The 14,401-nt window shown below is 36.8% G+C and overlaps 1 protein-coding gene across 1 annotated transcript in view; it reads left to right on the top strand.

The window, feature by feature from the left end:
- PTGS1 (prostaglandin-endoperoxide synthase 1) overlaps nucleotides 1–5,554 on the top strand; it is a 944,136-nt gene extending 938,582 nt beyond the window's left edge. Inside the window, exon 11 of the mRNA XM_044058285.1 lies at nucleotides 1,572–5,554. Within this exon, the coding sequence (XP_043914220.1) occupies nucleotides 1,572–1,933 (362 nt within the window). The 3' untranslated portion in view covers nucleotides 1,934–5,554. The remainder of the gene's footprint in view (nucleotides 1–1,571) is intronic.
- Nucleotides 5,555–14,401: the final 8,847 nt, after the last annotated feature.

The following is a 14,401-nucleotide window of genomic DNA, read 5'->3' as shown; positions in this document are numbered from 1 at the left end:
CACACATTAACCTTATACTAAGGAGCAGTGACTTCACACATTACCCTTATACTAAGGAGCAGTGACCTCACACATTACCCTTATAGTAAGGTGCAGTGACCTCACACTAAGGCAGTGACCACTAAGTTTACTATAGTAAGTTCAGAGATGCATATGCTAAAGATTCCTGAATGGGAGATTCAAGGGTGCTGTGTCCGCCACAAAATATGTTTCTCTTGTTTTGTCAAAGCCATGTAAATCACTTACCATTTTATGTGACTTTTACTAAAGCTGTTTTTACTGAATTGACTAAGGTCCCTGATTTCTTTGTTTTTTCTTTTGCCTTTTTATGTGTAATGGCTGAAAGGGTAACATTGTAGCAGCCAACTCACCTGATTAACACACACAAAATAATGATTTGGTCTGACTGTACATACTGAGTATATCAGGCTGTGGAAGATGTGAATAAAGAAAGTTATATCATAATCCCACTATATTTTATGCTAGCAAGGCCTGCACTATAAATAGTTCAATTTGCAGAGAGTAAAGGTCTGTGCTGTCATTTTCCTGCCAGTGCTTGTTAAGAATTTGTTTGTGCGGTGGTGCAGTGGTTAGCATTGTTGATTCACAGCAAGAGGTTCACCAGTTCGATTCTTGGCTGGGCTGCCTTCTGTGTGGCATCTGCATGTCTTACCTGTGTTTGTGTAGGTTTCCTCTGGGTGCTATGGTTTCCTCCCACCTGCCAGAGACATGCAGCAGGTGGATTGGACACTCTAATTTAACCCTATGTGTAAGTGTGTGTGTGCGAGTGTCTGGTACATATGAACAACCGAGCCAGTGCTAACTACCCAGTGTGTACACCTTGGCTGTAGATGATTGTGACTCTTGAAGTGACACTTAGACCCCATGTGCAAAAATGGGAAAAGGGGTTGAGGATGAATGGATGTGTTTTATGAGTTCAGTTACAGCGTTTGAAATACTTACTACAGTTGAAGAGGGTACACAGATATGTAGCTGTACATATTGATGGAATTTATGGCCTGAAATATTACGATTATTTTGGTATTATTACTTTTTTATTTTGTACTGACTTCAAAGAGGTATATAGTGGGCATCATAGATACTATGGAAGCACTTTTTATTGAAATTATGCGTTGGAATGGGCACCTTTATTCCTTCTACTAGAGTGTATCATTTAATGTATACAGTAAGGAAAACCGAAGTTAAACGATCCCAAGACTTTGGAAAAGATTCCTATCTATAGTACTATTATATTCTAATTTAAACAGCCACGGTTCACATTTAGACCAGTGTATAATGGTTATAAATGTACAAAGACTGCTCATTGGGAAGAGGCAGACAGAGTAAGAACTGCACATGGTTATATTTTTGCCTAAGTTCTGTGTAACCAAGTAAACTATCAATGCAACCAAGAGGTGGTAGCCATTAAGAATTTTAAGCTAAATGGAATACTTTCCAAATGTGCTCTTGAAGCAGAAGGCATTTTTATATAACTTATTTGTTATTCCTTAAACATACTGTCAGTTATTAAAGCAATTAAAATCTTTTTACCATTTTTTCTCCCGTCACAGATGACAAGGAGATAGCAGCCGGGCTACAGGAACTGTATGGAGATATTGATGCCTTGGAGTTCTACCCTGGATTAATGCTAGAGAAGCCTCAACCTAATGGCAATTTTGGAGAAAGTATTGTAGAAATTGGATCCCCTTTCTCTCTGAAAGGCCTAATGGGAAATCCAATATGCTCGCCAGAATACTGGAAACCAAGTACATTTGGAGGGACAATTGGATTTGACATTGTTAAAACTGCTTCACTGCAGAAGTTAGTTTGCCTTAATGTAAAAAAATGTCCATATGTTGCATTTCATATCCCAAAGAAACAGTCAAGTGATGAAAGCACACCTACAGGGAAAGAGCCTTCTATCGAACTTTAGTAGATAATAGGAAGATAAGCATAAAACAAACAGTAAGTAGGGCATTCTTTTTTCCGGAAAGATAACATATGAAGTCATTCACAGAGTCATATATTCCAAGTTTGCTATAGCCATTGTAATAGATTCTCAAATGAAAAAACTGATGCAACTCATGGAAATACTGGCTTACACCCAACCGATCATGCCCCAGGGATTGTGAATGCAGTTCTCTTAGCAGACCAAATAATAGGAGCAAAATTAATTTAGGTTACAACAGTGTTATAATATGATCTGTCTGTGAACAATAACCCTAGTGATGTGATAATTATGTTCTACCCTTAGATGCCCCACCACTGATTTAGTAGACTTCGTCAACCCTGAATTCAACCTCTCAAACTGTAACAATATACATGATTATTGATCCACTATATTAACTCATACACCAGGTGCTCAAGTTTCAGTACCTTACCTGCAGTCACTTAAGTGACGGGATATTCATGATCAGCAGTGACATTCAGAAAGTTGCATTTTCCAGAGGGGCAAACTCCAGCACCCTCCCCACACACACACGCACACAGTATAGGGGGGCCCACACCTTCAGACTATAAATATACTGTCCCAGAGGTCACACAAACTCAGAGGGAGTATATTTACAGACACAGTATGTATGTTCAAGTATGTGCATTTGAGTACATGCATGACAGATCAGTTGTGAGTAAATGAATCATGAGCAGAAGAACCTCAAGCAAACAAAAGATAATCCATGGTTATGCATGGCTTATAAAGACCACAGACCTAAAAGACATTCTTGGACAAAATCCTTAGTCACTATATCCACAACACTTGACTGGAACATCTCTGTTGCTCAGATGCCCTCTTTGCCAACAGTCACCTGAATATAATCAGCTGTTGAGGTAAAGCTTTGACTGACAGGAGAGTCAGAAGTCAGAAAGGCTGGGAAGTAGATTACTGTGCCATTCTTGGTATGTAGATGGATGGAAAGAGGGCCAGTGAACTGCCTTCTGCACTGAACAATGGATTGCATCCTGTTGGGTGACCAAAAGCAAATGTTAACATTTTAAAAATAACAGGCTAGTGATAATGAAATGTTGTCTTCTGCATGGGAATGACCTGACCTGTTGAGGTTGTGTTTGCTGAATGATGGTTTGACAAGCCCATCCTAAGAATTATCATTTGATTGAAGCTTTTAAATTCTTTTCCTGATAATATAATGACCACAAAGTTTAAATTGAGGTGCAAAAGTACCTCCCTGCATAATAGTGCATAGGCTGTGCCCCACAGCAAATATTTGCTTCACCTACATACCCTCAATTTTAAACTTGCTAAGAGCTCAACTTCTCAAGTTAAACTTGTCAGGAATTTGACCCATTGGTAAAAAAATAAACATTTTTTTGAGTGGACAAGCCCACTTCCCCATCCCCCCTATATTTACTTGTAGCAATCCCATGGATGTTCAAACATGTAGAAAAGAAAATCTGCCAAAACAAAGGAATTACTGCTGGTGCTGTCTTAGAAGCTGCACCAGAACTGATTTCCTGTGGAAAACAGGGAAATGAGAGTTCAACATCAGGGAGTTAAACTGAACCAGATGGAAACTCATCAAGTTGGAACTCAGTGAGCTGTAGGGAAACCAAACCATTTAATTCATGTTGCAGTATGTTTTTCACCAAATTACCATTTCATATGACTGGATTTAGCCAAATAACTCAACAAAAAGGGCTAAGATAGTACATTTTATCACTGCTAGATCATTATAAAGATTTTAAAACATATTGTAGCTTATTATGGTGGAACTAAACAAAAATGCAATAAAACAACTCTGCAAATTTAATTTTATGTTTCACACTTGCTAACGTAATTTTGAGTAAATAAATTGCATACAATGCTGTATGCATTGTGTACACTCACCGTACTCATGGAACATAGTTGTAGAAAGATGATTTTTGAGGCTGTCTCCTTATATGACTTCCAGCAGAAACTACACTTTGCAATGCCAGTTTGGACACAGGACTTTTAAACTATCCCTTATGGTTTAAGTCTTTTGAATTACTTCAGCTGGACTTTGAGTATTTGTCATATAGTGAGATTTTCAGCTATTAAATGCACTGATTTGCAGCAGTATTATTATTATCAGTTTATGTTTGCTCATTAAGCACTATATTTACAGAGATTACTCACATTTTCCAACTATATTCATTACTAATTATATCATCTGAGCAACTTTCAACATTGAAAATCATGTGAAATAGTACATTTACATGCGTAAAGTAACTATGAAGGAAACAAGCCCACCCAACAGTGCTTAGTTCCATCTCAGGCAGCCATTTTATGAGGGACCAGTAAATAGCAAGAATTATGAGAAGGCCAGCATGACTGCTTACTTTTTCCCAATGACTTGATATGGCATAACAATTTGGTAAAAAATGCAAGTGTGTCAGCCCAAAGGAATATTTCATAAATATTCTAGAATTTTAATGTCATGTGGATGCAGAACTAAATGCATCTGGTTCAGCATGAAAGAAGAGTAAACAAGAATTTAATGAGAACATCTGGATGTAACTAGCTGTTTATTGTCATTTCTGGAAGAGAACTGTCCCTTGAGTGTCTGTGTTACATGAATGGAAAAGTGAAAGAAACATTTTTCTGGTTAAAAACTGATTAGCCTTGTGCTTGCTGCTGTTAGCAAAGTAAAAAAGGGTCATATTTTATAAAACAAACATGAACTAATAGCATTAGCATGATTAAAAACTTGTTCCAGACTGCAGTGTTCTAAATACGGGATGAAGAATGGTCAAATGCATAATCTTCTTATGACCTTGTTTTCCAGAATGACTAGAAGTCGATGGATCCCCACCAGCACGTGCACTGAGTAGTGTTGTTATATAATTTAGGAGTTTCTGATGGTTTCACTCCCTTTTGAATATCCCTTTTATTGTTAATATTGAGAAAATAGTAACATTAAAATAGAAATGTCATATTCCATTGAAAACCTCACCCTTAACAGTATTTATTTAAAATGCCGCCAGTATTGTTTGGATAAAATCATAATGTGCCCTGAGTTATCACTGACTATGTGGTTCCCATACTTTCCCTAACATAGCAGTGACTGTTAAGTTCAGAATTTCAGTCATTTTGTCACACCTGTATGTGTAGTAAAGCACTGTGGTTCAGGAAGTAAAGAGGGTCATGTGAGTAGCATTGCGGACTTCATTTTTGTTCATTTATTGTACTTCCTGTGTATACAGATTTTTAAAAAGACTATAAAAGAGTTTTTATGAAAGATCTACTGTTTGTGTATTCTTTGTTATTTAAGATGTTTTTTTAAAAAATATATATGTTTTTGAAAACCACAGTTGACCAGGTTTGTAATACTCACTGCGCATGCACCAAGATATGTAGTGTTGACACTGTCCTATCCTTATTTTGCACTTAGCTGAATTTTCTTCAATGGCCTCTATTACTTTTGGCCACTGGTGGAGAATGTCTGTAGTTAAGGACCAGTACTAATAGTAATATGTGTTCTTAGTTGCAGACACATTTTAATGTGTCACATGTCATCCATTGTCAAGTGTGCTGCTGCCTTACTGAAATAAAGGGTCACTGCCTACTACTGCCTCTTCAGTCAGTGTTCTGTCACATTTGTGTTTCAGACAAATTGTTTTTAACTCTGAAATCAGTTGTAGAATTTATAAAGTAATTCATGTATACTCTGTCTCCATTGTTTGAACTTGTTTTACAGTATAAATCATAGCTCAGGTTTAGATGCTAAAGAGAAGATGTTAGGCAAAAAATTATAAACTATGTTTCTTCAACCCACTCTTCCTCCAACCAGCAACAACAAAGATGAAACATAACCACAAAGTCACCAGAAGGTGATTAGCTAGTAAAATAAATAACAAAACCATCATCTTCAAGATGCAACAGCAGGAACAATGAAACATCAGGATCTGATGTAATGCCAGTGGTGCCATAAAATAATGCCATTCAGTAAGCTATCTGGAAAAATAAGTTTTTTTTTTTATTTTTGTTGGGTAACTTTATTTGCGTGCTTGCACATTCTCAGATGCATTTACCTCGAGAGACAAAGAAGAATCTGTGAATCTATCAAAATGTTCAGTTCTGACTGCCAAGTACAAGTAAATACTGATGTAAAATCACCCTGTGCAGTGACATTAACATCTATATAATATATAATTTAGCACTCAAAAATATACAGCACTGCACTCAAATACAAAATCAGAGGGATGAAGGCACATCCACTGCTGAAACTGGTTTATCCAGGAGACTATAGACCAAACATAAAATCAGTTGCACTGTGTTTGAATGCTATGTTGTGTTATTTTCAGTGCTGCATTGTGTCCATGTGTTGTTTGATTTACGAATTGCATTTGAGCTTCTATTTCTGGCTTTTTTACTATAAAAATTCACAGAATTTGCCAGTTGTTTGCCGAATCACAAGTTATGTGCATGATGTTCTCAGAAGTGGTGCAACACATTTTGCATGACCTAGTCATGCAGGCATTGATTGCATCACCCTAGCACCTTAACATTAAAACATATCCCAGAGAGCAGCTGTTTTCTCCAATTCAGCAATTGCCATCATGTCCATGAGTCATGTAAAGTTCATTTTAAATTCCTTGTAGTGGATGCCCTAAATAATTTTGAAAATTCATTAAATCCAGAAGATGACTTGGGATGTTTGGAATACAGCTGGCAGGTTAGACTTAATGCTTGCTAGCCCCTGGTTTGAACAGTAGATAAGTCTTTATTATGTACCTGAAATGTAAAGGGTTAAAACACTAATTACAGTCATGTGATTAAAAAAAAAAAGTGTTTAAATGTGTGTTATTGAATGTTAACTTCCAGAGTCTTATTACAGATGAAAGTGCTTACTAGAGTTATTTATTGTGGGGTTGTCTTGGATTTTATTAAAGCAACTTGATTTCCCTTTTGGTTTTATATAAATAGGAAGTGAATAAAAGAGCAGTCTCAGTATAAAAACAAAAAAAATAAATTAAAAAAACAGTAGGCAGAAAAGTGTATGAAAAACATATAACTTTAATAAAAACAAAAATGAAACAAAGCTAAGCGCTTTCGTACTTCCAAGTACTTCTTCAGATCTGCTTACACTTATCAAGGATATCAGAACTTCTCAGAGATTTGGGATGCATGGCTAGGCTTAAAAACACCCTTGTGGTCATTAGCCTAGTAAACACCTATGAATTAGTTCCAGCAAAAGCAGGGATTTCAGCTAAATGACTAAGACTCAGGTTTTCAAATAATTGATATTACTCGAGATTTACTCCTTGAATAAGTGTTTCTAGAAAAAAGTGTTTGCTCAGAAAACCAGAAGAACAGAAACACAGTGTATAATAGACCTGTTATCTGCATTGTTAATAATCCACTTATTCTGTAACAGAAGCAGAGTCTTTCCATGCTGAAAGGTTCACCTTAACAACCGAGCCCTTGAGCTGTGTTGTCCATAACAGTTTATATTTTGGGAGGTAACACAGCAGTCATTAAGTAAGAGATCATGTTTTGCAGAGTGACATGGCAACACAGATGGATAGGACTACGTAATCCTAATAAGAATTGTCCTTGTACTGATGTAATTTTTTACCGTCTTCACTTGCATGTCATGTGACTTTGCACAAGTCGCTTATCTGTACTTCTATCACTGGGCCACTCATGAAAAGAGGTTTTTGTGCCTAGTAAGCATTACTTGGTTAATTAATAGCAGGGGATGAAGGCTCTGAGCTGTTAACAAGAAGATTCTTGTAGTCCAAGGTACACTGATTTGAATTTATCCACCTTCATTTGCTTACTGTATGACTCTAAGCACATCACTTGACCAGATAGTGCTCCTGTGTCACCCCATGGAATGCACACTTGTGTCCATTTAGCTTGGTCAGTTAACAAACGCATATAAAAAGTAAAGTAGCATAGCCTTTTTAACATTTAGAATAGTCCTTTTGAGGAAACTCAGCAGCACTGACAGAATACCAAGTGATCACAACTGAGCTACAAGACATCACCCCAGTCATTATCTGTCCAAAGATTTCATCATATTTTGCAAACAGTTATTGGTGTTCCCCAGTGCTGTCAGTCTGTCATGAGAAAATTAATTCTTCATGTTACTTCCACTGTTGCCCACCTTTTCATAAATGCTCACTTTGGTAATAGAGCAAGAGTGTAACTCAGATAGGACAAAGTCACATCCTTTGCAAGGCTCAGCATGCTGTCCATGAATTTTATATAAAATTGTTCTGAAGAGAAGGTCATTCCACAGAAGAGCAGATAATCTGTGGAATGATTTACCATGTTGAATTATTATACTTGGAAGCCTGGAATAATTTAACTCATTCACTCCAGTACAGCTCTTCTGAAAGTGTACTTTTAAGTCTCAGTAGGGGTAGCTTGAGCCTTTAAAAAAATGAAGTTACCTTACAGTTCAAACAAATATTCATATCTCCGGAAACGCAAGTGTTACTAGAAAACTGTAAATGGCAAACTATTCATGATAAATTAATCTTTGCATTAGTTACATTCATTCAATACCATGCTTTAAATTGGATTTTATAAGCTAAAATAAAGGTAACAAATATTAATTTTATAATGTTGTATAAACAGCATATTATGTCTCAGTAACCATTCAAGCAAGACAAGGCAGGATTTTCTTCATACAGCTGTGAGCTTTCATATGAGGCTGTGCAGTTCTGCCTGTGTTACTTGAATACTGAGATATTCAGAAAAATATGAAAATTATTACAATGCAAATAAACACTATATAAACAATATTCAATATTGCTTTAGCTGCATTAAATAGAGATCAAATATCAATGCAATCATGCTTGTCATTATGTATGCTTTAAGAAGAAATGTTTTGATGCCTTGTATGCGGCATGCTTTTGGAATTATTAATGCAAATATGAACATGCAGTATTTGACGTCTCAGTGGTGGATTTAGCCTATGGCGCATGGCTGCTCACCACCCCCTTTTTCTGCTGCTGCCACTGAAAGCTATTTAAACAAAACAACAGCAACAAACACTTTATGAATGACTTAATAAATCCTGGCAAATGTAAAGCCAAAACATTATGCAACAGTACTCCTCCAGGAAAGATTTGGAGGTACATTCAAATTTTCAGCCGCCCTTTGAGTTAGACAATTCTTGTTTTTTTTTTTTTTTGTTTTTTTTTTTGCAGCACCAGTCATCATCAGAGATGCGATTGGAGGAGGAGCCAGTCAGATGACAGTACTGGAAGAACATAAACATCATCTAGCCAGAATTTCAGTAAAAGCCATTAAAATAACAGACTCCAGTAATCATCAGCTACTAAGCACTTACATTTATTTGCATCAGGATGTAGTACAGTGCAGCATTCCCCCAATCCATAGTACCACCATCTAGGGACGTAAGCAAGCACACGCTACGTACAATACTGTGTACATATAGAAAGCCACGGGGTAGCAAATATATTTAATCACTTCCTTAAAAACAAAAAAAAATTCGTCTTCTCGGGTCTGTCTTCCCCTCCATACATAGGAACGTCATCCAATGTAGATTGACAATAGCTGATAACAAGCCTCCGAGGTATGCACTCGTCAGCAATTAACACTTCTTTAATTTTTAAAAAGAAGCTACTGTAACAGTTCCACGTGCCATTTATTTTCCACAGTTTTTTTCTTTGTGGGAAGGGGATTGTGTGAGTAATGAGGTAAATCACCTAACTTATTTGACTGTAAGGTGGGTGAGGGTAGTAAGCAAAACTGTGTACTCAGCTCATGAAATCAACAAGTAGATGAGGACAGTGTGTGCTTGTATGGGGAGAGGAGCTATGCTGCGAAGTTTAGACTGTAATTTATGTTTTATTGGTTGCAGGGTTCTTTGAATTATCAATCAGCACAGCTGCAGCTAGCCATATTTCTTGTAAACTGTGTTTGTGTTACGATATTGTCTTCTTGTTGCCGAGAGTTGATTACATTATTCTTCTGTTTATGCACTTTTGCGAAATGCCGCTGTTTCTTTTTAAGTACTTGCTAAGAGGTAATCGCATTATTCTTCCGTTTATGCACTTTTGTGTAATGCCACTATTTCTTTTAATGTATGCAAGTATCATAAGGGACTCCTTACATTTCAGATGTAGCAGTCGGTGCTTTTATTTACTTATTTTTCTGTTGGCTTTTGTTGTCTTACTGCCTCTTTTTTTCTGTTGGTATTGTTGTCCTGCTAAGGAAGCATCAGGAGAAATGTGCTTTTTTTCTTCTTTTACAGTGTAGTGAGCCAGATTCTAAACAAGAAAGCTCCACCATAAATGGGTGAAATGTAGCAGTTACAACATAGGACAGGAGCATGCCTTCATTCCCTGATGCTCTTCCTCTTTAGCTATTCAGTTTAATACCATTCATTCTGAGTTGTTGTGTCTTTCGGCTTTTCCCGGTTAGGGGTCGCCACAGTGGAACTCCAGTCCGCTAATGATTGGCAGTAGATTTTTACATGCCGAGTTGCCAGCTCTGATGCACAATCTTCACGCATGTCTCCACACAGAAGACGCTTTAGCTGAGAATCGAACAGGAAAACATCTTACTGTGAGGTGACAATGCTACCGCAGCACCACCACCGCAGTAAGACACAACAACAACAACCATTCATTCTGAGTAACGTTCTCATAGTTCGTGTAGGAGTTGCATGTTTATATATGCTTTGTATGCATTTTTTTGTAGTTTTACTGTGAAAAGAAGATAATTTCCTTCCACAGTTTGTGACTGTTTGCTTATATGTAATATATACGTGTGTGTGATCCTTTCACAGATTTTTATTTATTAACTAATTTGTGTATTTATTTAATTTAAAGAAAACTGTGTGAAACTTCCTAGGGTGGGGAGGAGGTGCTCTGCATTACCAGGGCTTGGTAGTAAAATCACTGTTTGTTTGTGTGCATATAGTGTAGTGCATTGTGTCTTTGGTCTGTGTAGCAGCTTATTAACCTTATGATGATTAGTATAAGGTTTCTTTGCTTATTTTGCTAGATAGGCAGCATGAAGCACCCATGTGCATAGTCCCATTCTGTTTAGTCTCATTATGAATTTGGTCTCCCAAGTAGTTATTTGAAAGTAATTTTGTTGTGTTTATTAACAACTTTTATGTAGGTTCTACGGTGCAAGTAAATGCGTTTGTGGAATAGTTATTGATTATTACTTTATCAGATAAACATTAAATGTTTTATCTGAAAAAAGTGAAATATTTCTGAATGTAATATTTATTTTCTAATATCTACATGCAATATAATTTTGATTGTATTTCAGGAAGATGAAAAAAAAACTGATTCTATGAGTTATACTACTTCGGCTTTTTCACTGGCTCTGTACTGGTGGAAAGACTCCACTTTCTGTATCAGAAAATGTAATATTTTATTTATTTACTTTTGTTGAGTAGCATTGTCTGACTGATATGACAGACAATAGGAGGAGGATAAGGAAAGGCAAAAGTATTAGCTAGTATGTCACTGGGTATGCTGCAAAAGAGAAACAAGAAACAGTTATTGAAGCAGCACGGAGGCAGTGAGCTGTACATATGGTGATTTGCAGCCACTAGAGTTCCATTTGGTAGTCTGGTGTTTAAGTGAATTTCAAATAGTTTTAATATGCAGAATTTGTTGTATGTGATTAGGGATAGTTCCACATTTTGACTACAGAGTTATAGTATAGTAAATTACCGTAATGATTATATGATTTTTTTATAATTAAGAGGTACTGCGATTCCGATCTCAAGTAGGTTGGGTAGTTGTATTTGATCGAGAAACTTTTCTGAGTTGAGTAAAGAAAGTTCATAATGGATGGTGTGTTTTCTACTGATGTTATTGTAGGCTTCTTGGAGTTTCTTTAGATGACTAGTCTGAATTTTGGTTAGGACAGGGAATGCATAGAGGAGTGCTGGAGCAGAAAGGAATGAGTTCTGATGGCCAGGGGCATAATAAATAATATATGGTTTGGCTGTATATAATAAATTGAGAGTGTGGTTAAGCTTGCAAATAACATAGTGTGTGTTGTTTAAATTTTAGATTGTGGTCAGTAGTAACTCCACAGTTTGTTCTGTGTTAGTTTTGATTTGCATTTTATTAAGTAACATGACTGTCATGTCTGTTACACTGATTTCTCTATAAGGTGGAATCGTTTCAACTTTTTTTTTTTAGTTTTTTTCTACTAGCTTACATTTAATTAATCATGTTTCTAGAGATGAAAAATTTGTTTCTGTAGATGCGGTTGGTGTAATATAGGAGCAATATGTATTAAACTGGAAATATCCGCATATTGGGCAGTTTGTCCATTATGTCCTGTACAATAGATGTCATTGATGAAGATACTGAAGAGTAGTGGGCCTAGGCCAGAGCCTTGTGGTACTTAACTCCATGTAGTAAACAGAGGAAGGAGGAAAGGGTGTTTTGCCAGCCAACATACTGCATATTTTTTGAAATCCAGCCTTTGAACCATTTTAGGAGGCAGCTAGTTTATGCTAAGACTAGAAAGTCTTTGTAACAGTATTAATTGAGATATAGAGGATGTTTAGAAAAAGAAGCTTTTCTATCAATTTTCTGAGTTAACAGTATCAGTGTTTTAAACATGTCAATACTTTGGTGCCTTTCTCCCTAATTATTTTTTCTTTGTTTGTTTCCTAAGTCTAGATGAAAATGTTGACAGGTTTGTGTCATTTAGGAGAGTTCTGGTCTACATACAGTTTTAGTATTCCCTCCATTGCCAGATTTTAAGTCATATGATATTCAGATGTAGTAGGACCTGGTGGCAACTGTATGAAAAATATCTTAACTTCACGCAAATAAAAATCAAAAATAATAAGCTTTCCGCAACTGCAATTATCTGATTTTTATAGAATATGGTTATTCTTAAATGTATACTGTTCTTTGTTGTGTTTGCAGCAGAAAATTATTAATTCAGTTTGCATACTGCACAATAGCATTCCTACCTTATTTACTTTACTACACAAGTTCTGTTTATGCAACATCAATGTTCTACTGTACATATAACAGATATACACAGTTAACTAATGCTACCACACCTGACATTTAATTATGATGTAACTCAGCTTGGGATCTGACCTATGTGTACCTTTAATAAGGTGCACCTTTTGTATGCCATGCTAATAAAACAATACTGAGGGACTCGGAAGCTATGCCGTAACATTTAAGGTATTCTTTGATGTTTCACATAACCAGCTTTTCTGGGAGGTTCAAAACGTGGTGCAAAGTATAATACATTTTGTTTTGACTTTTTTCATTATATCTGTTAGCATAGATTGAAGAGAAGTTGAGTTACTTAAAGGTCTATATGACACCTTGCTGTAGGTATAGAGGCTGTGTTACTTAAAGGTCTGTATGACACCTTGCTGTAGGTATAGAGATTGAGTTACTTAAAGGTCTGTATGACACCTTGCTGTAGGATAGAGGCTGAGTTACTTAAAGGTCTGTATGACACCTTGCTGTAGGTATAGAGGCTGAGTTACTTAAAGGTCTGTATGACACCTTGCTGTAGGTATAGAGGCTGAGTTACTTAAAGGTCTGTATGACACCTTGCTGTAGGTATAGAGGCTGAGTTACTTAAAGGTCTGTATGACACCTTGCTGTAGGTATAGAGGCTGAATTACAGGTCTGTATGACACCTTGCTGTAGGTATAGAGGCTGAGTTACTTAAAGGTCTGTATGACACCTTGCTGTAGGTATAGAGGCTGAGTTACTTAAAGGTCTGTATGACGCCTTGCTGTAGGATAGAGGCTGAGTTACTTAAAGGTCTGTATGACACCTTGCTGTAGGTATAGAGGCTGAATTACAGGTCTGTATGACACCTTGCTGTAGGTATAGAGGCTGAGTTACTTAAAGGTCGGTATGACACCTTGCTGTAGGTATAGAGGCTGAGTTACTTAAAGGTCTGTATGACACCTTGCTGTAGGTATAGAGGCTGAGTTACTTAAAGGTCTGTATGACACCTTGCTGTAGGTATAGAGGCTGAGTTACTTAAAGGTCTGTATGACACCTTGCTGTAGGTATAGAGGCTGAGTTACTTAAAGGTCTGTATGACACCTTGCTGTAGGTATAGAGGCTGAGTTACTTAAAGGTCTGTATGACACCTTGCTGTAGGTATAGAGGCTGAGTTACTTAAAGGTCTGTATGACACCTTGCTGTAGGTATAGAGATTGAGTTACTTAAAGGTCTGTATGACACCTTGCTGTAGGTATAGAGATTGAGTTACTTAAAGGTCTATATGACACCTTGCTGTAGGTATAGAGGCTGAGTTACTTAAAGGTCTGTATGACACCTTGCTGTAGGTATAGAGGCTGAGTTACTTAAAGGTCGGTATGACACCTTGCTGTAGGTATAGAGGCTGAGTTACTTAAAGGTCTGTATGACACCTTGCTGTAGGTATAGAGGCTGAGTTACTTAAAGGTCGGTATGACAC

This window comes from Protopterus annectens, chromosome 16.part0, assembly GCF_019279795.1.
Source record: "Protopterus annectens isolate FY-2018-M chromosome 16.part0, PAN1.0, whole genome shotgun sequence".
NCBI classification, from domain to species: Eukaryota; Metazoa; Chordata; order Ceratodontiformes; family Protopteridae; genus Protopterus; species Protopterus annectens.
This window is presented reverse-complemented; position numbering and strand designations above follow the sequence as displayed.